Source organism: Leuciscus leuciscus, assembly GCF_965113295.1.
Source record: "Leuciscus leuciscus genome assembly, chromosome: 9".
NCBI classification, from domain to species: domain Eukaryota; kingdom Metazoa; phylum Chordata; class Actinopteri; order Cypriniformes; family Leuciscidae; genus Leuciscus; species Leuciscus leuciscus.
The window spans coordinates 22,093,981-22,117,264 of NC_138733.1; the positions used below are offsets into that span (position 1 = coordinate 22,093,981).

Consider the following 23,284-nt stretch of genomic DNA (forward strand, 5'->3'; position numbering starts at 1 on the left):
CATGATGGACAGAGGCCACTGGGCAAATTTGGCCAGGATGCCGGGGTTACACCCCTACTCTTTCGAAAGACATCCTGGGATTTTTAATGACCACAGAGAGTCAGGACCTCGGTTTAACGTCTCATCCGAAGGACAGTCATGAGATGAAAGAAAGTCTTACAGGTTTGGAACGACATGAGGGTGAGTAATTAATGACAGAATTATTACTTTTTTTCAAATTTTTGGGTGAACTAACCCTTTAACAGTAATAGCCACTGAGAATATTTGTGCACCTGCTGACTTTAAAAGACCTGTGACATTATCCTGAAAACTGTCCCTTGAGAGGGAAATAAAAAGTTAATTTCACTAGAAACCTGTTGTCTGCACATTTGTCTCTTTCAAGAATATAAGTTATTTAAGCTAGGTTCAAACTACTCAGAGTGGCGGACACAATTGAGTGCTGAAGACAAAACCGACTGGTTTTTTTTTAGTTCAAAATCACTCACTCTATTGCTCAGGGATAATTTACACCAGCGCAAAAGCGATTTGCATACATATTAAAGAATAGGTCAGTCCGTCTAAAGCGTTGTGACTCTTGACAGAGTATTTAGTATAATAGCACTGAGCTGCTTCCTGTATGTGTGTGTGTGAATTGATAGAGCTTTACTCAGAAAAAGTCACAACTTGAGACGTCTTCACAGTACTGACAGAGACAAAGTTTAAATGGATATATCGAGCAGGTTTTACAATGGTTTATTGAGTTAGTATACAGCTCGGTATTGGCCAAACAGAAGCACATCCACTGAAATAGACTGACTGGACCAAATACCACAATAATACATGTTGTCAAGAGACCTTTTATGGGAGGCCACTGACACAGTTGCGTATTGAATATGTCCTTTACATGTTTTTAAAATACAAATATACTTTTTCACACACCATCCAAGAATATAGATATTAGACAAATTAATATACATCTTGATAAAGCTGAAAACAAGTCCATATACAGTATATTGACAATTCAGCAATGTCGTTTCAATGATCACACACACAAAATAATTAAAAAGTCTGCCTATAAAATCTACACAAATTACAGGCTCGGTTTAAAACTTTAACTATCAGAGGATCAAAAGGCCACTAGCACAATCTCTGATTAAAAATATATACAATAAATACAAAAATATCCAAACTAACACTCACACAAGACTCGCATACACGTAATGTACATGCACACATATAGATACGGATCCACACAGACCAAAACACTCATGCCTACCCACTTTCACACAGTTTCTAGGGCAATATAAAGAATTACAGGTAAATATACAAGTAAATAAAATAATACATACTTTAGTTGTGAAATTGCAATTTTCAATAGACAGCCCCATACAAAATACCAAAAAATCAGTAATTGCAATAGGAAAAAATGTGACATTACAAGAACTACTGACTATGGACACCCTCTGGCAGAGTCATGGTGACACCAGCATTATAACGGCCTGATAGTGCCTTTTGTTCAAACACAGTAGATTATTATAATTTTTTTATTGTAACACCAAGGTTATCCTCAAGTATAGCATCAAATACTAATATAGTATGTTCTTCAACAAGACCATCATACTCAGCGAGATGGATTTACATGTAAACAATATCAATGTCTGTTTGTGCAAGTCGTACCAATAAAACTGATTAATGTGACAAAGACATCATGACAATCAAAGTCACGTTACGATACAAATTTAAAATAGTAATTTGGCCAGTGCACTACAAAAAATATTTTCGCAATCAGATTTTTGGTTTTTGGTTTTTCAGTCAAACTATATAAATATTCTTAACAAGATGCATTTGCTTAAGAAACAAAATGAAAAAATAAATAAATAATTAAGACGTATTCAGAGGATATACACACTACCGTTCAAAAGTTTGGGGTCAGTAAGATATTTTAATGTTTTTGGAAGTCTCTTATGCTCACCAATGCATTTATTTGATAAAAAATACAGTGAAAACTGTAATACTATGAAATATGATTACAATTTTAAATAACTGTTTTATAACTATTAAATATTTTACATTTTTTTTAAAGTAATTTATTCATGTGATGGCAAAGCTGAATTTTCAGCAGCCATTACTCGTCTTCTGTGTCACACGATCATAATATTTTTATGGAAACAGTGATGTTTTCAGGATTCTTTAATGAAGAGAGGGGAAAAAAAATCATTAATTTCTTTCAAAGATAAAAAACCGAACAAACGTATGAACGGTAGTGTATATTCTTTAATACAATTCTTTAATTTAAAAAAAATAATTATTATAATAATTATAATTTCATAATTATTTGTCCTACCCTATTGGAATTTTCATTCAAATCTAAAAAAAAAAATTTTTATTTCTCTATTCCCAAGATATACTGTCTAAAAAACAGAATTCTTATGCTTCAAGTAAATTTATCTTGTTTTAAGGATGTTTAAATATTTGTACTGGAAAAAGAGACAAAATACTGATTAAGAAAATGCTTTATTGCAGTGTGAGCACTGGTGCAGTCAGCTATTGCCACGCTCATAAACATCAAACACACTGCAGTATGTTTGTCTCAGTGCCACTTATATTTACAACATGGGTAAGAGACAGGCACAGAAAAACCATCAATGGTTATATAAATATGCTTCTGCAGTGTACCAGAGAGCTGCGAGTTGTGGCGTGACCCGTCAGAGGAGTGGGCGGAGTTCAGCAGCATCGCTGTCAGACTGTGTTCTGGCTGAGTGGCTGAACAGAGACGGGGCGACAAGAGTTCAGAGCAGGTCGCCACACTGGCACAAAAGGTTAATGTACAGTTTTGCAAGTCCATCTGGCCACAAGCGGGCCGTAGACAGCCGCCCAGAGAGCAGACAAATGCCTGCAATATTAAAATAGAGGGATTATTGCAAGAGTCAGCGCTGCCACCTGTCCGAGCAGCGGGATGCTCACCCTCCCTTTTCCTCCGTATTGCTTAGGCACGAAGAAATTATGTTTTCACTTATCAGATATCCTCTTTCCTCCTGACAGGTGATGAGAGGAATCCTTCAGAGGATGCTAAATAAATCCAGAAGCTCCTGACGTACAACTCCAAAGCATCACAGACGGATGAAACATGGATGAAAATGAATTTCGAAACAAGACTCCTCTGCTCCTGCTGCTGAAACAGAGCATCAGGACTCAAAGTTTGTGTGCCGTTGCGTCAGATCCATTCGGGCGGCACTTCACTTTTATCAGCTCAGGTGGGATCTGTCTTATTATATGGTGTGTGATATCTGCAGAAGTAGTAAAGATGCTGTGAGGTTGAGGGAGGAGAGAGATTGTGAATTAAGGAATGCTTCGCACAGCAGTCACGCTCCAATGAGCGCCCATATAAATATCTATTCCATTATGAAAATCATCAGAGAAAATTACAAACGGCCATGGAAGGCATCGATCTAATCATTATTTGGAAAAAGGGAAGAGCGCTGGAGTCGGGGCATGTCTAGGCACTCTATTTGCGGATCACCGGGCCCAGCAGAGAAGCCTCCCAGTTGCACATTTGCATTCAGATTTGCGCAGCGTGATGAGATTTGAGGCGGTGGGAGGCCCAGGCTATATTAATAATCCTTCAGCCTTTTCTACAGTCCTGATTATGAATGAGGTGGAGCTGGAGGAGGGGTACCCTCTGATTTAATGTAGATGTTTGGAAGGATGTCGAGCCACTTGTACAGTCCCTAATCACTTTTTTCCAATTTGACGGGATAAAGCCGCTAAATTATTCAAGGAGAAAACCGATAACATGGGGGGTGAGGTCTTACTGGGGTCTGAATACAAAATATGGGTTATTAATTCAACGATGCTGAAATCGAAATTAGGAAACTTTTACAGCACAATTGCGATGAGATAAGAATATTAGATTTAAAATGTTCATACATGCTCCATCTTCATTTAAAATCTATTTATAATGATTAGAGAATACGAAGGATACGTTTGAGTGTTTAAAAATGAGGAAAAAACTGAATGGGGCTAAATGTTTTTCATGGATTACACTTTTTTTATTTATTACCAATGCATTTTTTACTCACAAATAGCTATTTCTACCATTATACAATTTTATTGTATATTCATTTGTCACTTTTTATTACCAATGAATTTACATGACTTTTCCATTTTGTGATTACAGGGTTATTCAAAAGAAAAAGCAATTTCTACCCAATAAAATGTAATTTTTTTATAAATTTTTATGTATATACATTTGTTTGTATATATATATATCTTTTTTTTTTTAAGTTTATTTTAAATCTTTTTGTCTTATTTGAAATAATTTTAAGTGATCTTGCGGCCCCCCTTGGAAGTGTGCTGAGGCCCCCTAGTGGGTCCCAATCCCCCTGGTTGAGAGCTACTGGTCTAGAGCGTGTTTACATTCAAATAGAATCGCAGTGAAACGCAAAAATGTGTTTTGTGTGAATGGCTTACCTAGCCTCTGTCCACCGAGAGATCATTCCCATGTGTCCTTTTTCCACCCCTGCTATGTTTCTCTTTGGTCAGGGAGTGGTGTCACCACGGTGCATGGACCCCCGTGCCCACATGGCATTGCCCGGACCCCCTCCACCCCCGTGGTCCTTGTCCGACTCGGGTTGGCTCTGTGCTCGTTCTGGCTTAGGGTTGGGTGTCATGGGCGGATCAGGCTGCTGCACCGACATCGTGCGACGAAGGTGTGTGCGCTTACACAAGAAGTCCGGTTTGGCCGAAAGACCAAACGAGCCCTTTCGAAGCACCATTCGCACTGAAGAGGTCTTCTTGGGCCGGGCTCTGTGACTGAATTGCAGGGAGGAAAGATGTACCGCGTAGCCCTCGCTCAGGAACTGTGATGGACAAGACATGAGAAAATATTAGAGAGAACCTGATCATTTTTGACCAGTTATGGCGTAAATTGATTGAAAGACAAGGAAAAATCTAAGTTAACCTGGCACTGATTCTGGTACTTCTTGGAGGGCCGTCCCACTATATATATTTGGTTGGGGCTGAGGTCCAGCATGCTGTAGACGGAAATGTCCTTCATGGAGCCGTAGGCACAGTTGATTTTAATGTGACACTGCCAACATGAGAAAAGGTCAAAGTGTGATAGACGGCCTGAGGATACACTACGAAAACACCTCAGTTCCTGTGTGACTACTCATGCGTGAGACAGGGGAAGTGAGCGTGAGAGAACTAGGCCAAGAGATACAAAAAAGGAATAAAGAAAAGTGATGTTCATTCCTACTATGTGGTGTGGTATACTTTTAGGTCCCCATCACATGTCTAATATACACTGTTGTTCAAAAGTTTGGTGTCTATAAATTTTTTTGCAAGAAGTCTCTTATGTTCAGTGTCACATGATCCTTCAGAAATCATTCTAATAGGCTGGCTTGATGCTCAAGAAACATTTCTTACTATTTTCAATGTTAAAAAATTGCTGTACTGCCTAATATTTTTTGTAGAAACTGAGACAGATTTTTGGGGGATTTCTTTAAATGTAAAGAAGTTCAAAAGAACAGTGTTTATTTATTATAAATGTTTTTACTGTCACTTTTGAACAATTCAATGTGTCCTTGCTAAAAAAAATTATAATTAATTTCTTTAAAAAGAAATAACTAATCCCAAACACAATTAATTGAATTGAGAGTAATTTCTGAATTTTAAATAATCTCACTGGTTTTAATGGATGTTTCCAGTTCTGACATTTTGTCAGGTGCTTTTGACATGCAAATCTGGCAATTTAATAAACAATTGAGGTGTTTCTTCATTTTTTCTTAAATTACAATATTTGAAATCAATGCATGTTTTCTGAAGAAAACCATTTTAATTGGTAATTCATTTTTTTAAATATAGGTCCTCAACTTCACTTTCTTTCATGTTAGTCTACCAAAAGCAAGTTCCTCAATGACATCATCCTCCAGCAAGTGACATCGCTTTTGGTGGCAATACAACAGCAAAAACACCACTAAGTATTAGCAATGTTTTTGATGAAATCTGTGATGTTTTGATGTATTAGTTGGTTCTTTTTTTACTCTTATTTTTGATAAAATCACAAAATCTATATAATATGAAATTGGAAAGATGGTTGATTAAACAATAATCAAATTGACACCCTCATTTTAATCCCTCACTGAGCAATGGTTAAATTCAGCTTTTTATTTACATCCTGTTTGGCTTCCTGTTCATTTTCCACAGTGTACATAATAAGACGTTATGATTCAAAGCACATTTCTGAAAGTCTAGTGTACCCATTTATAGAAACACTTACAACACAGCCATATATAGTATAGTTTCATTCATATATAGTTCAAAAAAGTACTGCAGAACAGGAATGACCTACTGTATATATGTGTGGACACGATAGCAGATAGATTTACCTCTTGCACCAGGTTCCTGAGGAAGATGGTTTTCTGGCGAAGTGGGTCGTGCACCAACCCCTCTGAAAAGAAGATCATTCCCTGGGGGAAGTTGTGTTGAGACAGCCAGGACACAACCCTCTGCTTCTGCATGTCTGGACGGCCAGTGATGTAAATGATAAGGTAGCCCAGGTCCTGCCAGTGCCTGCACGCAAAATACTGTCATTTACCCTTTGCACAATCCCATGATTTGGGGACTGATTTCAGGATAGTCATAGCGCCTGGTCCTCCAACAACAGATTGCATTTGACAAAGCAGTAAATTTGCCCAAGGACAGTCTGGGAAACAACCCAAGATTGTCCATTTGTGAATCCCAAACCCCATCTGATATCTGGTATCAGCACTTCCCTATCTGTCTATTAAATGAAATCCAATTGTGTTTCACCGGCAGGCCAGTTCTTTTCAATATCGCTATGGCATGAAATGAAAGCATCGATTCTCTCTCACACACATTTACACACAAAGCCACCTAGTGAATTTGTTACCTGACCACATCCACAGCTCCGGGCCGTACTTTAGGGTCACTGCCCATAATAGAGACGCTAGCGGCAAATGAACCGTCGATGCTAAAGACGACACACTCCATCCCCCGTGGCAACACCGTCAGGAAGGCCTCTGCGCTCGTCTGGTCACCCCTGCGAGGAAAGAGTGACATGAAGTGCGAGGAAAACCAAGATCCGGCTCTTGATCAAACCCGAGATCAATTTAACAACGAGGAGTCGTTCTCCTTCAGCCCTCAGGGTGAGAGTTTTACGAGTGCCAATTGAACGCTGCTTGGTATCCTTGCAAATTATCCCCGCTGAGACAACCTTGAGATACAACACCTTTGGATACATTACAAGTAATCTTCAGAGTCCCATTGACTTACTTGACAACCATTTTAATGGGGTAGACTCCCACGGCCAGCTTTTTGGTTTTGGGAATGGTGTAGGTCACTCTGCCACTGCTGTTGGTCACCTCGGTGTCTAAGTGCACCCAGCGACCAGACTGTGGCTGGGTCATCACGTACACATCGACCTGAGAGACAAAACAACAAAGAAAAAGACAGTGGGAAGGAGCGAATGAGAGGAAGGGAGATTATTGAGGCATACTAGGGTTGTCACGACACCAAAATTTCAGTAGTCAAAATGTCAAATTTGATACCACTGAAAACTCTATTTTGCTATTCAAAGTACTCTTTATTTGGCAAGTTAAATATAAATATACTACACCATTCAAAAGTTTGGGGTCATTCAGATTTCTTTTAGAAGAAATTAATACTTTTATTAAGCAAAGACGCATTCAATTTATTAAAAGTAACAGTAAAGGCATTTATATTGTTACAAAAGATCTCAAACAAATGCTGTTCTTTCAATTCTTTAAATAATCCTGACCTCGAACCTTCTAATAGTAGTGTAAATATTTAGTTTATTAAGTGCAAATATTATGTTCATATTAATATTATATAATATACAGTACTGGTCAAAAGTTTGGAAACATTACTATTTTTAATGTTTTTGAAAGAAGTCTCTTATGCTTATCAAGCCTGTGTTTATATGATAAAAAATAAGTGAAAAAAAACGCTAATATTGTGAAATATTATTATAATTTTAAATAATGGTTTACTATTTTAATATACTTTAAAATATAATTTATTTCTGTGATGCAAAGCTGGATTTTCAGCATCATTACACCAGTCTTAAGTGTCACATGATCCTTCAGAAATCATTCTAATGTGCTGATTTATTATCAATGTTGGAAATGTTTATTTTTCAATATGAATAAAAAGTTAAAAAAGAACAGCATTTATATAAACTGTATGTCATGCAGTATTCAAGTATTTGTCAATAACATTAAATTGTAATTAAAAATCATTCAGAATTAAATAAATAAAGAGAAGTGGTTTTGTTTTGTTTTCCTTTTCAATATTGCTTTGATTAATATTTACAACATAAATAGATATTTTAACAACAATATTAGATTTATTTTACAACCTCTTAAAGTATAATGATAATGTTTACATTAGAACTTCGCCAAGATGGCCAATATTTTAGTTATTGGCTTCAAAATGTAAATAATGAATACTTTCCGTATTGATGCATCCCTAATTCTAACTGTTCACCTACACAGCCACATATTATCATAAGGTGCAGGTGCTCTTCCAGAGAATACAGTGAGTACTGATACTGTAAATGATACTGGTAAGGGAGCATGATTTTATTTTAGTATCAACTTGGGGTCGAAGTGCCAGTGCTTTTGAGTACTGGTGCACTATAAAAAATAATAAAAAAATTCCTCAAAAACCCCCCACCGACATTTATGCATGCAAATAGCTTGTTTGAATGTATATTGACAGATAGTGGACCAGTGCTCTCTCACCTTTTCACCGGTCAGGGTTACCATATCCAGAGGACCATACATGAAACGACCAACCAGGGTCTGGTGCCCGTCCTCGGTTGCAATGACATCATTGACTCTGTGGTTGCCAGTGACATTCTGCAGACAGAAAGTGGAGATATTATGTTGTGTTTCTGCTTTTAAAAATGTTTTATCATTTGCCAAAATAAGAGTAAATGACACTGGTAATACACCATTACTGCCTTGCACCATTATTGATAGATGGGGGGGAAAGAGAAAGGGGCAGTTTCATAAGTATGCAGTACAAAGTCCTTCCAAAAGAGGGTGTCATACTCTAATCCTTCCCTTCTTCAATACATTTCATTTTTAATGATAACGCTGTTCACACAGAGCCCAGTGAAGATAAATCCTACAGCCCCTGCTGAGAGTGAAATGTGAAATTAAAGCAAGCAAAAGACAGAGCTATGCAAATCCTGAGAATAACTGTCCGCAGTCACCTTCATGCCAGCAGAGGAAGCAGACAAACATAGAGAGGAAGATAAACACAAGAAGCTTTAACTCTGCCGCTTTATAGAGCAAAGGCAAGACTTTGAGACGGCGTCTGAATTCACAAAAGCTTCCCCCATAAGCACGTCTTAAACGTCCCACTCACATACCAGCTATTATAGTAAAACTAATACTCTATGCATGAGACATCGCCATACTGATACTTGAATTAGCAAGCCCCACTAAAAAATATCAGCTTAAGTTAACATGTCATGTAAACATTGACAACCAGAAATCTGCAACTCTCTTTGTGAATTAATCATTTCAGGTCATTTGGTCATGTTAGTGTGAAGTCACTTTAAAAAATAACTACTTAGCATGGTCACTTTAGGATGAGAAGCTAAGTACTGTGACTTAGATAATATTATGCTATCATGTTGGCATGGCATGAGTCCACACAGAGCTGTACAGCCCAGTAAATAATTAGACCACACAAGCTAATGAGACTGATTGTGCAGATTTATCATTTAATGAAGCGGTTAAACATTACCCAGCTTGCAGCCATTTGCATATTGATCAAGTCAGTCAATAAATCATCTTGGCATGGGCCTATACATGATTGCCATTTGATGGGCTATCCAAACAGACACGTACTGGTGCGATGTGCACACACTGCCAATAAGCAGCACACCGCAATATGTGCTGGTGACACACCTGAGTGGATCTTCAGACACAAGACTGATCCAACATAGGAGAATGTTGCTATGTAGGAAAAGCATGGATTCAGGATGGTGCCAACTTTATGCCTTGCAGGTCGTTCACTGAGCCAAAATGATACAGCATATATACACAAATGCACAAGTGGATAAAGACATTCTCACAACAGAATCAGGAGAGTCTTTCGAAAACAACACGACCGCATAGAAACACCTTTGAAAGGCTAGCAAGAGCTCTGATCAAACTCTATTGAGGCCATCAGCGCATTGAGAAGGGCTCAGCGGGCGGAAGAAATACATGCAATTTCAGATCAAGGTCCTGAGTGATCAAAACACCATTCCCTGTGAAAAGAAAAGGTAGCGGTGATAACACACAGAAGTGTTTCTGCAAGCTATACTTAATTTCAGTGAAGTACTGGGAAGAACTGTTATGGCGGGTTCTTTTGAACATAAGCCTAACACATACCCAAGTAAGCTTGCACAGGCACCAGTTTTCAACAGCACTGTTAGGTAATTGTGTTGATGTGCCTCCGAGTACTAAATCAAGGTCGGCTGTGATGCTTATTTTTGTAAAGCACAGATTTCTGCCCACACACACTGAGCTATTGTGCCACATTTGAGAAACTCAAAGCATTGGCAGAGAGGGGATATTTTTAGTTCTTCTACAATGTCAGGACTCTGCTGCAGTCCACATTTTTACTTGAGTGATATGAGTGTGTCGAGTGTACGACTGTCTGCAGACCAGAGTCTGAAATTAATCAGGGCTCCGGGGTAAAAATGCCATGGAAAAGGACATACTGTAAACGCTCTGAATATTTAAATGTAGGGGCCAAAAAATGTACACCAAATCTACATTGACAGCAGAGAAGTATACTTTACAATCTGACACTCAGACCAGCCAATTATTTTAAATTAAGCACTGATATTAAAATTCTGCCGCATATCGATAAGCTGATAAATATTTGTATGCTATGGCCGATAATATTCTAAAAATAAAATATTAAATATAAAAAAATCTAAATATTCCAGAATATTTCTTAAATGAATTAAAAGAATAAAACACTAACAATTCAGATAAATCATTTTAATGCGCCTTTTTAAGTTGGCAAGAAATGGAAATTTACCCTTTCTATTTTCTAAATGCATATTGTGAACCATTCATCTGTAAGTTAATTTTTTTTAAATCATAAGTGGATTATTAATGTATGCCAAACTTTTCCAGTCATTTCATCCTCACATTTCTTAACAATCGTCTGCAAGTTCGCATTCAGATTTATCTCCATTTTTCTTATTCAATAATCCATTTCACTTGGATGTGTGTCACAATATGATAAAAAATTATCTGCAGCTACTTCTGTTACATTGCAATAAGGATCCAACATTGACAGATACAATAAAAAAAACTATCAGACGATAAGCAATATAGTATCAATATATCATGCAGTGCAATTTATAAGGCTAGAAAAACAATATTTCCACATATTAGCTTCTGAAAATCAATTCTAAGGGTCAAATATTACCTCTTAATAAAGATATGACACTGCTGCAAACAGATAGTTCAATCACATTGACATCTAACTGATGGCTAGCCTTACTCAGCAGATTTTATGCACAGCGGTTACAATTAATCACAACAGACACTTATAATGAAGAAAAGGTTGATCTTGCATCACGTCATCAGCAGGCCTGGGCTAAAGAGCAAAGCTTAATGGTGTTTGGAGATCTTCCAATGCATGTGAGGGTGTGTTTTTGTCAGCATGGTCGTGTTTGTCCTTACCCTAAGCTTGACGTGCGTGCGTCTGCGTAGCCACTTCTCTCTTGGGCTTGAAGGGGAGAAGGGGGCGGAGTCAGAGTTGTCTGTCTCTTGGGCTTTCGCATAGTCACAATGCATCACCTGTCAATCAATCACACAGATATTAGCAACCAACCATTACTGTCATCAAGAGGCTGTTTAACCTCTAAGGGAGACTAAAGGTGAAGTGTGTAATTTCTGCGGCACTAGAAACGTAACACGGCAATTGCAATTGTTTTTCAATAGGTAATACGTTTCCTGCTTGCCCTTGGTTGGACAAACATATAATCCCACCCTAAATGTACACCACTGGTTAAGCCAGATCTACCCTTTCTGTCAAAGATACTAGAAAAGGCAGTATCTTCACAACTATGTTCCTTTTTATAAAGAAATGATATCTGCGAGGATTTTCAGTCAGGATTTAGACTGTACCATAGTACCGAGACAGCTCTCATTAGAGTTACAAATAATTTGCTCTTTTCATCAGATCGTGGTTGTATCTCTCTATTGGTGTTACTCGAACTTAGTGCTGCATTTGACACTATTGACCAAAACATTCTTTTAAATAGACTTGAAAATTATGTTAGCATTAGTGGAATTGCATTAGCATGGTTTAAATCATACTTATTTGACCGTTATCAGTTTGTAGCAGTAAATGAAAAGATGTCTTATCGATCACAAGTTCAGTATGGCGTACCACAAGGCTCAGTACTAGGACCACTGCTGTTCACTCTGTACATGCTACCATTAGGAGATATCATTAGGAAGCATGGAATTAGCTTTCACTGTTATGCCAATGATACTCAGCTCTATATTTCTTCACAACCTAACGAAAACTACCAATTCACAAAATTAACGGAATGCATAGCCGACATAAAAAAATTGGATGACTAGTAATTTCCTACTACTAAATTCTGAAAAAAACTGAGATTCTAATTATTGGAAAAAAAACGTCCTCACGTAATAACCTAGAATACTGTCTAATACTTGATGGCTGCTCTGTTAAGTCTTCGTCGTCGGTTAGGAACCTGGGTGTGCTCTTTGATACCAATCTTTCATTTGAAAGTCAGGTGTCTAGTATCTGTAAAACCGCATTTTTCCATCTTAAAAATATATCTAAATTACGCCATATGCTCTCATTGACAAATGCGGAACAATTAGTTCATGCGTTCATGACCTCAAGGCTAGATTATTGTAATGCTCTACTGGGTGGTTGCCTGCACGCTTAATAAACAAACTACAGCTGCTCCAAAACGCAGAAGCTAGAGTTCTTACCAGAACCAGGAAGTATGACCATATTAGCCCTGTTCTGTCAACACTGCATTGGCTCCCTATTAAACATCGTATACATTTTAAAATATTGCTGATCACTTACAAAGCACTAAATGGTTTAGCTCTGCAGTGCTTGAGCGATCTCTTAAGGCATTATAGTCCTTCACGTCTATTGCAATCTCAAAATTACGGCCAGTTGTTAATAAAGCTAGACTAAAAACACATCTCTTTGACCTAGCACACACATAACACATTATAGATTTCTATAATTCAGTGTTAGGCTGCATAGATCAGGTCAGCCGGAACCGGGAACACTTCCCATAAATCCTGATGTACTCGTTACATCATAAGAAGAATGGCATCTATGCTAATTTTTGTTTGTTTTTTGTTTATCCCGAGGTTTTTTTCAGGCTGTATCCAGATCTGATGAAGGACCTGCGCCTGGACCTGATGTCATAGCGGGGTGCTAAAGTGCCAACTAGTTTCTCCTTATGGAGGATCCCTTTACCACTCTACAGACAAAGCGTTGTCGGGAAAATTCGGTTCGCATATCTACCCCGAAGTGATAAAATTCTGTATCAAAAATGTTAAGGCCAGACAAGTCGTTTTTTAAGGCTTGGTTTGTAGGGAGTTACAAACCTGCGCACTTATATTCAAATGCGCATACCAATAGACTGAACTCGTAATACGCATGTGCACGCCATCAGCGTTCTCACAGGTTTCGCGTTTAAAGTCTGTGTAGTTTCCTGTTAAAACTGTGTCGTGTTAGCGGCCCCTAAGTTTATAACTAATGATCGTTGCGACGGAAGTGAATCAATCAAATTAACTTTAGCTGGAAAATAACTTTATTCAAGAACTGCTATAAAGCCAAAACAATCTCTGTTACTTTAAACTATCCTTGTATCTCTGTAAAGCCGCTTTGGAACAATCTACATTGTTAAAAGCGCTATATAAATGAAGATGACTTGACTAGATGCAGAGATGTTAGACAACAAATTGCTTATAGTAGTACTACACTAGTGGTATCTTTTAAATCTTTTTTAAAAACTCATCTTTTTTCGCTGGCTTTCCTGTCTAAATCAAATAGCTGAGTTAGTTGATTGTTTGTTTTATGAGAGTAGTTAGATATTTGCATAATATTGTATAAATGTTTTGTACATTTGCTTTTTGCATGTTTTTACAAATTGTACAGCACATTGGTCAACTACCCGTTGTTTTTAATTGTGCTTTATAAATAAATTACCTTACCTTACCTTACACATTATACTTGGATAGAAATTATTCAAAATGGACAATAAAATGTCAAGTCATATATTTATATAGTGCTTTATACAATACAGATTGTTTCAAAGCAGCTTCACAGTTATAAGGAAAAAAACAGAATCAATGATGCAAACTTCATCAAATATGAATTCATTCATATTTTGTTGTAAAGCAGCTCTGAAATGATAATAGTGTAATTATTCAACTCAAGTCAGTTCAGTGTTGGTTAAAATGTGTAGTAATGTGTTAAATCCAACTATGAATCAGCAGTATAGTCCTTTTTTTCTTAAGGAATGACAAGTCAAGCTGTATTCATTTTCCATCCAAGCGCAGATAATAAGAAATCCTATTTTCCTAAGGATAAACAACAAAACATTATTTAAATGCTGCAACTGAGCTGGTCTGATTGAATCAAAGTGCAGGTATAAAAACTTCAAATGAAATACAAGTCTCATAATTTGTCTTTTTTTTTTTTTCTGTTTCCTGCAGCAACATAACTTGCTACTATGAGAAATACACCAACAATCAAAAGCGTTTTTATGACCTCTGGTATTTCACGAAAAGTTCACTCAGTGGATTCGGGTGTAGATGAAACGTCTTTGTTGCTGCAACATTTGAGCCGTTATCAAGGGGATCATGTTTACCAGTCTTTCGTGTTACTCTTAAGGCTTGAGGATTTGCTGAATGTGAGATGAAAGCTACATTTGAGGACATAAATTATGTCAATCTTTGACTTTGATGAAGTTGTTTATATTGTATGCAGACTGTCAGGGAATGCGCTAACTGAATACAGGTGACACCGAATCCTAAACCAGACCCGTCATAAGACAAGATCCAAGTAATAATTTTTCCGTTCAAATGACAGTCACAGCCAATCAGAATATATTTAATTGTTTAATATACAGCTATGTGGAGCAGGTGGTAGGAACAATGAGATTTTAGTGATGCTGCAGAAATATAAATCACATGACAAGCTCTAAGTCTCAAGTCAATGTTTTTATTGTTAACTAAATATTAAACCATTTTTTTTTTTCTCTGACTGAAATTAACCTTAATAAATATTAGATTGGACAAAAACGAATAAAAATGTCAAAAGCACATAACAAAAATTACCAAAATTCAAATGAAAACTAAAAATCGTTATAATTTGTATTAGTAAAATAACATTGTGCCACGTTGCTTGAAGCGACCATAAATGGATAAAAAAAAACAAATTTCTCATACTAAATGACCCATATTCAAATCTCTGAATGACTCTACACACTTCAGCAAGACTTATCTAAATGTATAAGTGGTGTGTAATGACTTTATGTCATAATTGTGTCTACAATAATAGCTTTCTCAGGCCCTAGGGAACGCATAATACGCTAAGAAGAGTTAACACAAACAGATTAGACTAAATACATAAAACATGAAACCAAAGCACAAACTTTGCACACAGATAACAACAATATCTGGCGCGTGACACCTAAAACCAACACTGCAGCTGGAACTCTTGTCAGCTCTATCTCTCTTTCATGCAGGCAAAGACAATTATGAAGGAACTGCATTCAGAAAGATAGATTGGTCTATGATTTGCCTAAATTGACTACTTCCTCTCCACCTGTGCCGAGACATCTTCTTAAGAATGAATTTAATAAGAGGTGCCATTTGCATTTGACACTCTGAAGTGAAGCCTGCGTACATCTGCATTACGAAGTACATCAGTGATTTGATCTCCAAAAGTCTCTGAAAGTGAAGGATGTGCCACATTTATTTCTCTCTCAGCCAGAGGTTCGGCTGATATGAATAAAAAAGGCATATAAGAATAAGATACAGCCCTTCGGGTGAATCGAAATTTCCAGCACAAAAGACCAAGAGGAAGTAAGGGGATGAGTAAGAGGACAGACAGAAATTCTGAGAACAGAGTATCTAAAATCTTTCTTCCTTCAGTCTTATAATGTTGTACAAATTTGATTTCTCTGGCACGAGGAGAGCAAAAGTCAGGGAGTTTGAAAAGTTAATTACATTTCTTTGACCTTAAAGAGGTACAATAAAACAAAACAAAATACAGTTTTACAAAATCTGAGTGGGGCTTGGCTGTGAATTGCTGTGAATGTACCTGTCGCAGAAGGAAGGCGACCACATCGGTTGATTCCCAGTAGGAAGCGTGGAACAGGTGAGGCAGAGCCACTGTGGGAAACGCCGTCAGGACGTCCGGGCAGTACAGAGAATAATCCAACCGCTTAGACCCCCACCATGTGCTGGAGACTATCACACACACATACATTTACACAGTTTAGTTCAAAAGTTTGAGGTCAGTAAGGTTTATTTATTGTTTCCCCACTTTTATGTCTGTTTTTATAAATAATGCTCAACAGGCACACTCGCCTCTATTGTACCGTTATATTTTTTTCATTATCATGAGACAGGTCTTAAAGCAGTGTAAATAAAACTGCCATGTACTGGACTAATAACTGCCACTATGTCCTTTCTCTACAGCTGAAATACACTGCGGCAGGTCTTTTGGCAGCACAGCGAGCTCTTAACACTGCATTGCTTGGCTGGAGAGCAAAAAGCATCTCTAATTATGAGGTTTGTGCAGTACGGAGTAAAGAGTAGGTCTGACGAAAAGATGAAAGAGCTTTAGATAAACTTAGTGGGAGTTTAATTTTGTGCGCGAAGCTCGCCCACCCCGCTGCCCACTCACTGTTGGCAATGGTGCCACTCAGCCTGCTCTCCCAGCAGCCTGATAACTGGCTGTCCATGCTGGTCAAACTGGACCTGCGGACCTCAACGCCCACCCGCCCACCTGTGCTGTGTTCCGTCTGGACAGAGGAGGATTGCGGAGCGCCCACTGGAACCGCACTACCGGGAAGGAACACGTCAGGGTAGCTGTGGATATCGTTGACTGGAGGGAAAACAGATCATGATAGTGAAAGTTGGAAAAGTAGACAGGGTTATTGATTAGGGGTTGGAACGATATAAACATTTTGGCTTCGGTACAATATCAGCCTCTGGTACTAATATCAAATCAATACAAAGCAAAACAAACAGTCTTGGGTGACTGATGGAGTGAAACAAAATGAAACTACAAATGAAACAAAGCTGCAATAATACCACAGTTCTCCACGTTACTTTTTCATATATACACATACACACACATTCACATATATATATAATAATAAAAATATCTTATTTTTAACAAAAAAAAAAAAAAAAAAAAAAAAAAATTATATATATATATATATATATAAATATATATATATATATATATACTTATATAAAACATTTTTGGAAACGTAAAATATTTTAACGTGTCTGATGTTATATTAGGATCAGAATGATTCATCAGTTGGAGAGATTTTCTTTGATTTAATGGAAAGACTATAAATATGAATTCATATGCATGAATATGAATGTGCGTTTGCATGTGTGTGTGACAAAGACAGAAATAAAGAGAACTGGATTGATAACAGACAACACCACATCAGGACCCAAGAAGAGCCTGTTTAAATTGAATTTATAAAACCCTCAGCCACTACACAACCAAACAACAAAAGCCTCCCTTTCACTCTCAATATAACTCACCATAACGTCAAACTACGTTTGTGCAAGGGATCTAAATGCTTCCTGACAGAGATCAAGCACTCTCCTTTTCTCCCTCTTTGAGAATACAGAATGACATACAGGCAGAAATTCTTTAAGTGACCGCCCTGGCTAATCTGTCCTTTTATATGCCTGCTGCCTCGTGCACACATGGCCTGTTATTTCTGACGGGGCATATTGAATCTGTTTTCATTAGTCCAGCAGCCTGTGCAGAAAACATCCCATTAGGCTGGCCCACATTACTGGCGCAACCACACGCATGTGTGAGCTTGAATATCTGTGTGTGACCTTGGCAGCTACGTGCCACTGACCACTACAGGTAGTAAAGAGCACCTCACCTCTGTCATTCTAGCAACTGGCTTCTCTCTCATTTGCCATTGCCATTGGCTCAGAAACGGCCAGGGCTTCAATTATGATGATAGTCACTGAAATGTGGGGGGTAGGGATGGTTGGATGTCAAGAGCGTAGGAACAATCCGAAAAGTGAGGGGGAGGACACATTATACGTTATATCAGCCTCTTTTCACAAGTATGACTTTAAATGCGTATGGTTTAAATGCCACGGATACACTACACTCTTGTCCACCTCTTCGGACAAGACATAGTAAACAGTTGCATAGTAAACTGTTGTGTTTACTAGGGGTGGCACGGTACATGAAAAAACATCCGAACCGTTCGGTTCGCTTGTCTCGGTTCGGAGCGTGTGTGCGTCGCACGGTTCGACGCATGCGCAATGTAGCCTCGTGCCCGTGCTAATACAATGCTAAATCATAAATCAGATGTATGTAGAATAACATTACGATGTCCAGCAATCGATTTAAATAGTACACTCGGTTTACTTAGACCTTTAATGAGATCTACTCCACTATATGTTGTTTTTTCACGTGAATAAATACATAGATCGACTGTTTCACGTATGCACTTTAATGGTCCAGTGGCAGAACTTTTGCCAAGCGTGTCATAGGTTCTGAGTTCTAATCCGCACTCGTATATATATTTTTGCTTTTTCATCAAAACCGATTATGTTTATCAGTGGTTGTATATCAAGCAGGGACAGATTTGTGTGAATTTTGTTTTGTGATTTCACCGGAACGAATAGAGAGTCTCCTCAACGGATTGAAGCGCGCGTCCGAGTGAAGACTGTGTGGCGTGTGCGCGAGCCAAAAGAGAACACTGTATCAGCGCCACTGATCGCAGCGGCAACGAGCACTTTGATCACTTGATAAAAAAAAACACATTTCAGCGCTAGATTGCTTTTTATTTAACAAACGAACGAAATGAATACTTTGCTAGTTAACTGGAGATGTTTTATTTATTTGTATTGGTACACCTGTGCCGCGAGATGTTTCAAAAGTGGTGGGGACAATATCGACCCTGGCAAAAAGTGGTGGGGACATGTCCCACCCGCAAATTACGCCTATGATGACGAGACACGAGGAGAAATTGACAAAGAACTGTCCCCACGTAGCTCTCACTACAGATGGATGGACCTCCAGGGCCACTGAAAGTTTCCTCACGGTGACCGCGCGCTCACTATATTACTTCGGAATGGGAAATGAGAAGCTGCGTTTTGCAAACACGCCCCATTTATGAAATAAATTAATAATTCGATAATTAAGCTATATATCATATGCTGAAGTACATGTTTGGAGTGTTAAAGATTAAAAGAAAAAATAACAACAAGAACCGTACAGAACCGAAAACCGTGACCCTAAAACCGTGATACGAACCGAACCGTGGGTTTTGTGAACCGTGCCACCCCTAGTGTTTACACGCTGCTCGCGAAATCCTGTCATTGCCACTGTAACGATTTTCTTTTGTAACGTTGACAACTTTTCCTTTTGTCAGTAGGTGAGTTTCCATCCAAAGTTGCGAATTTTACTTGCGCAAAATTGGAATATGGCATAAAACATTTGCGAATAAAGCACCGTTTCCATCCAACAAAAACGTCACTTCCTGATAAACTGGTACTAAATATCACTAAGATAAGTGGGAGAAACCACTGTATATAATAATATACATGTACACTGTATATAAAAAATAATGAATTGCAACTCAGAGCGAGCAAACGAAACACAATAAACGCGTTATCTTGTGTCTGGAGGCAGATGCTGCTGTTTGGGAAAGTAGTCGTGTAAGGGAGTTCTGGGAGGGAATTATACCAAATCACTTTAACTACAGACTCTTCAGGCATTTCAGAATGACCAAAAGTATTTTAGATGCTGTGCAATGAGATTTGTCCACTGGTTAGTCCAATTATGCCATCATATCGCAAAGTCACATGATTTTTTTTATGCCCATTGAGGAATTTATTCAGTTTATGCATTTCCATCATAGTTTATGCGCATGTTTTCTTATCGGATAAAAAATTGTCCGACTTTTTTTGCATAGAAAATTGCATACGATTTTATGCGCATTTTAACAATGTATGCGCATCTCTGCGTTTCCATCCACCAGTTTTTGATGCGATATCGCCAAATGTGCATAAAAATAGGTAAATGGAAACCTAGCTAGTGTTTGAAATTACCACAAGTTCATCCATTTCAACATAATCCTCCATCTTTTTTAGTTAAAAATCTCTTTAAATAGGATAAAAACTTGCAGTTGCAACTCCAATAGAAAGCCGTATGAAAATCATGATTCGATTTGCATCTTCTGCTTGGTTCTGTGAACTTAGAGGCTTTTGCTGGCAAAGAGAAGTGGCGTTTAGAAGTTTCTGCGAGCGAACCAGTATTTCTGAATAAGCTGAGGCAGGTATTTAGTTGGTTTGAAGCGAAAGTATTCAATGAACGTACATAGTATGTGCAGAGAGCGTTTGCTTAATATCATTATCTCATTTTTTAAGGAGGTGGCGTTTAGCAGCTTTTGCTTCTGAAGTAGTATATATAGTATCATGGCAAGGCACTAATATACATTTTATGTAATATGATGCAATATTTACTATGTTATTGCTGATTAAACAAATTTTCTGAAAGGCTAAAAATATTGATATATTAATATAAATATATTATATTTTTCTGCTGGTGGAAATCTTACAAAAAAGGAGATGGGATGAGTTATAATGATTGCAACAGCCCTGGTAATAGGGGTCAGGAAAGGGGAAAACGATGAGCAGGACGGAGAGCTGGTGGACAGGGAGCACAATCCTGAGGCTGTGTGTGAATTCTAAACAGGGGCAGTCCTATCAGTGCTGGTCATCAGAACGAGCTCCTGCAATTTTATAGCTTTCCAGTCATGCTGACATCTCTGAGAGCTGGGCTAAGGCGTGTTCAGAATGTGCTTATGCCCGCTCCAACCGTAGCCACAAATCTGCAAAGCTCCAGAGAGCCAAGCGCTCTGCTCTCCTATCTAGGTACGTTTTTGTAGAGTTAACCCCCACAGTCTTTGCGCTTGACCTTTTCCAAGGAGTTTTTGCTGGGCGCAGGATGCATGGCTGCTCTGCTTAATTTCTCATGTCACTAAAGGCCCCAGAGCCAGACGCAAAATACAAATTCACAGGAGCTCTCTCTTCAGAAAGCGTGGACTGGAATCAGACAGCACCATTACACCAATCCTGGATGAATACAGGAAAAAAAGACTGCTCTTTATGCAGACATGAGGAACGGACAGGGAGACTGATCACATTTACGATACAGAGTTCATTAGCATTCCCAAAGCAATCTATTTATGTGAGCGATGGGCTTTTTACAACAATCCTGCTTAGTCTTACCAAGATGAAGCATGCATATAAATGGTAACAAACATATTCTGTTGTGATCACGACACTGATGAAAACATTTGTGTAAGAGATTAGTTTGACAAATGAACAAACACTTGACTTGTGTACAGCAAGAGTACACAGATGCAGTGCTAATACATCAAAGAGGATAACCAAAAACATATAATTAAATAGCCACTTCCATGTTCATGAGTCATCCATTCAATTAGAATTGACAAGTAAGACATGAGCAACAGAGAGAATAAGAGATAGGGGATAAATGAAGGGGACAGAAAATGAAACTGAGGCTGTGAAAGTGACAGTGCTCTAGAATGTGACCAAAATGGTTGCAAGTGCAAAACAAAATATAAATGTTACTCAAAATTATAGGCAAATTTTATTACCATCAATGTAGTGTATCTATAGAGGCCATGTACACTACCGTTCAAAAGTTTGGAGTACGATTTATTTATTTTTATTCAGCAAAGACGCTTAAAAATTGATCAAAATTGACAGTAAAGACTTTTACAGCATTACAAAAAATATATTTCAAATAAATTCTATTATTTAGAACTTTCAATCCAAAGAATCCTGAAATGTATGTTTCTATACAAAGTTACACATTTTCAAGGATGTGAATGTGGATCGTCTTCATAACGTTGTCTTCTGTATGCAAAAATGTTTCCTATTCTGCATCATTCTGTTCTATTTGACTTGAATCAACAAGTGGACTCGAGATATCCGAATTGCAAAAATGACTCTAATTAGCCATTTTGGTTTTTAATGAATCAATATAACAGACTGATTGAAAGCAATAACTATTAGAATCATCTAACGACTCCCCAAATCACTGAATCGGTGCAGTCAAGTTTGTTAAAATGAGCTTACTGAGACCTACGTTTACCAACATGTAAATTAAAGATACACAATTGTATTATTTTCTCCAAAGAATTAAAATGGTATGCATAGGTTTGGTACATTCTTTTACATCCCTTTCTCACAAAACATATCAGTGATTGCTGGTTAAACAGCAATACACTATACACCAGATGTGCACAACACAGCCCAACCCACATATAGATCGTTTTCAAATATGCCTGAAGGACATGAGCTGGTGTGTTTAATTAGGGTTTAAACTAAACTCTGCAGGGCTGTGGCCCTCATGAACTGAGTTTTTCACCCCTGGTATACACTTGAAGAACACTATAAATTTATTGAACTGAAGTGCATATACAATTACTATTTACGCACTGCAGTCCATCTATATTGAGTGATTCTATAATATTTAAAACACTTTAGGAGCCAGTTTTAGTCTGGAACCCTGGCTGAAGGTCAGAGACATGATGGCAGGGGCGCAACACTCAACTTTTAGGTGGGAAAAATGGAAACATACACTAGAACGCAAAAAGAGAGGTCAATTGAGCGAGAGGTCTTGCTCAAAATACAGGCTTATTGGACTTGAAAGTGATCGGGCAACTCAGAGAAGATTGAAGACTAAGGCACGGCAGGATACAGCATTTACTGCACTGTAGAATAACACAAGAGAGACCTTTGAGATGAGGCCGAGGTGGTATATGAGCTCTGGGCATGAGGGGCTGAAAGCAATATGGAGAGGAATACAGAGTTCAGTTGAAAGAATCATGCTGCTCTTCAGCGTAATGAGAAAAAGAACTCCGTGATGTTGCTCCACATACGGCTTTAGAATCTCACTCCCCAGTTTTCAACTA

At 38.0% G+C, this 23,284-nt stretch overlaps 1 protein-coding gene across 5 annotated transcripts in view; it reads right to left on the reverse strand.

The window, feature by feature from the left end:
• Positions 1–716: 716 nt before the first annotated feature.
• The window catches only part of pitpnm3 (PITPNM family member 3), a 94,269-nt gene continuing 71,701 nt past the window's right edge, over positions 717–23,284 (reverse strand). For 4 of the 5 annotated variants that reach the window (XM_082180481.1, XM_082180479.1, XM_082180483.1 and 1 more), the window contains 10 exons: positions 16,963–17,163; positions 16,375–16,523; positions 11,724–11,840; positions 8,766–8,882; positions 7,276–7,424; positions 6,893–7,042; positions 6,369–6,552; positions 4,940–5,068; positions 4,450–4,838; positions 717–3,286 (listed from right to left, as the gene is read on the reverse strand). In XM_082180481.1, coding sequence (XP_082036607.1) covers positions 4,518–4,838; positions 4,940–5,068; positions 6,369–6,552; positions 6,893–7,042; positions 7,276–7,424; positions 8,766–8,882; positions 11,724–11,840; positions 16,375–16,523; positions 16,963–17,163 — 1,517 coding nt within the window. In that variant the 3' untranslated portion in view covers positions 717–3,286; positions 4,450–4,517. The remainder of the gene's footprint in view (positions 3,287–4,449; positions 4,839–4,939; positions 5,069–6,368; positions 6,553–6,892; positions 7,043–7,275; positions 7,425–8,765; positions 8,883–11,723; positions 11,841–16,374; positions 16,524–16,962; positions 17,164–23,284) is intronic. The other variant, XM_082180480.1, reaches the window with a different exon arrangement.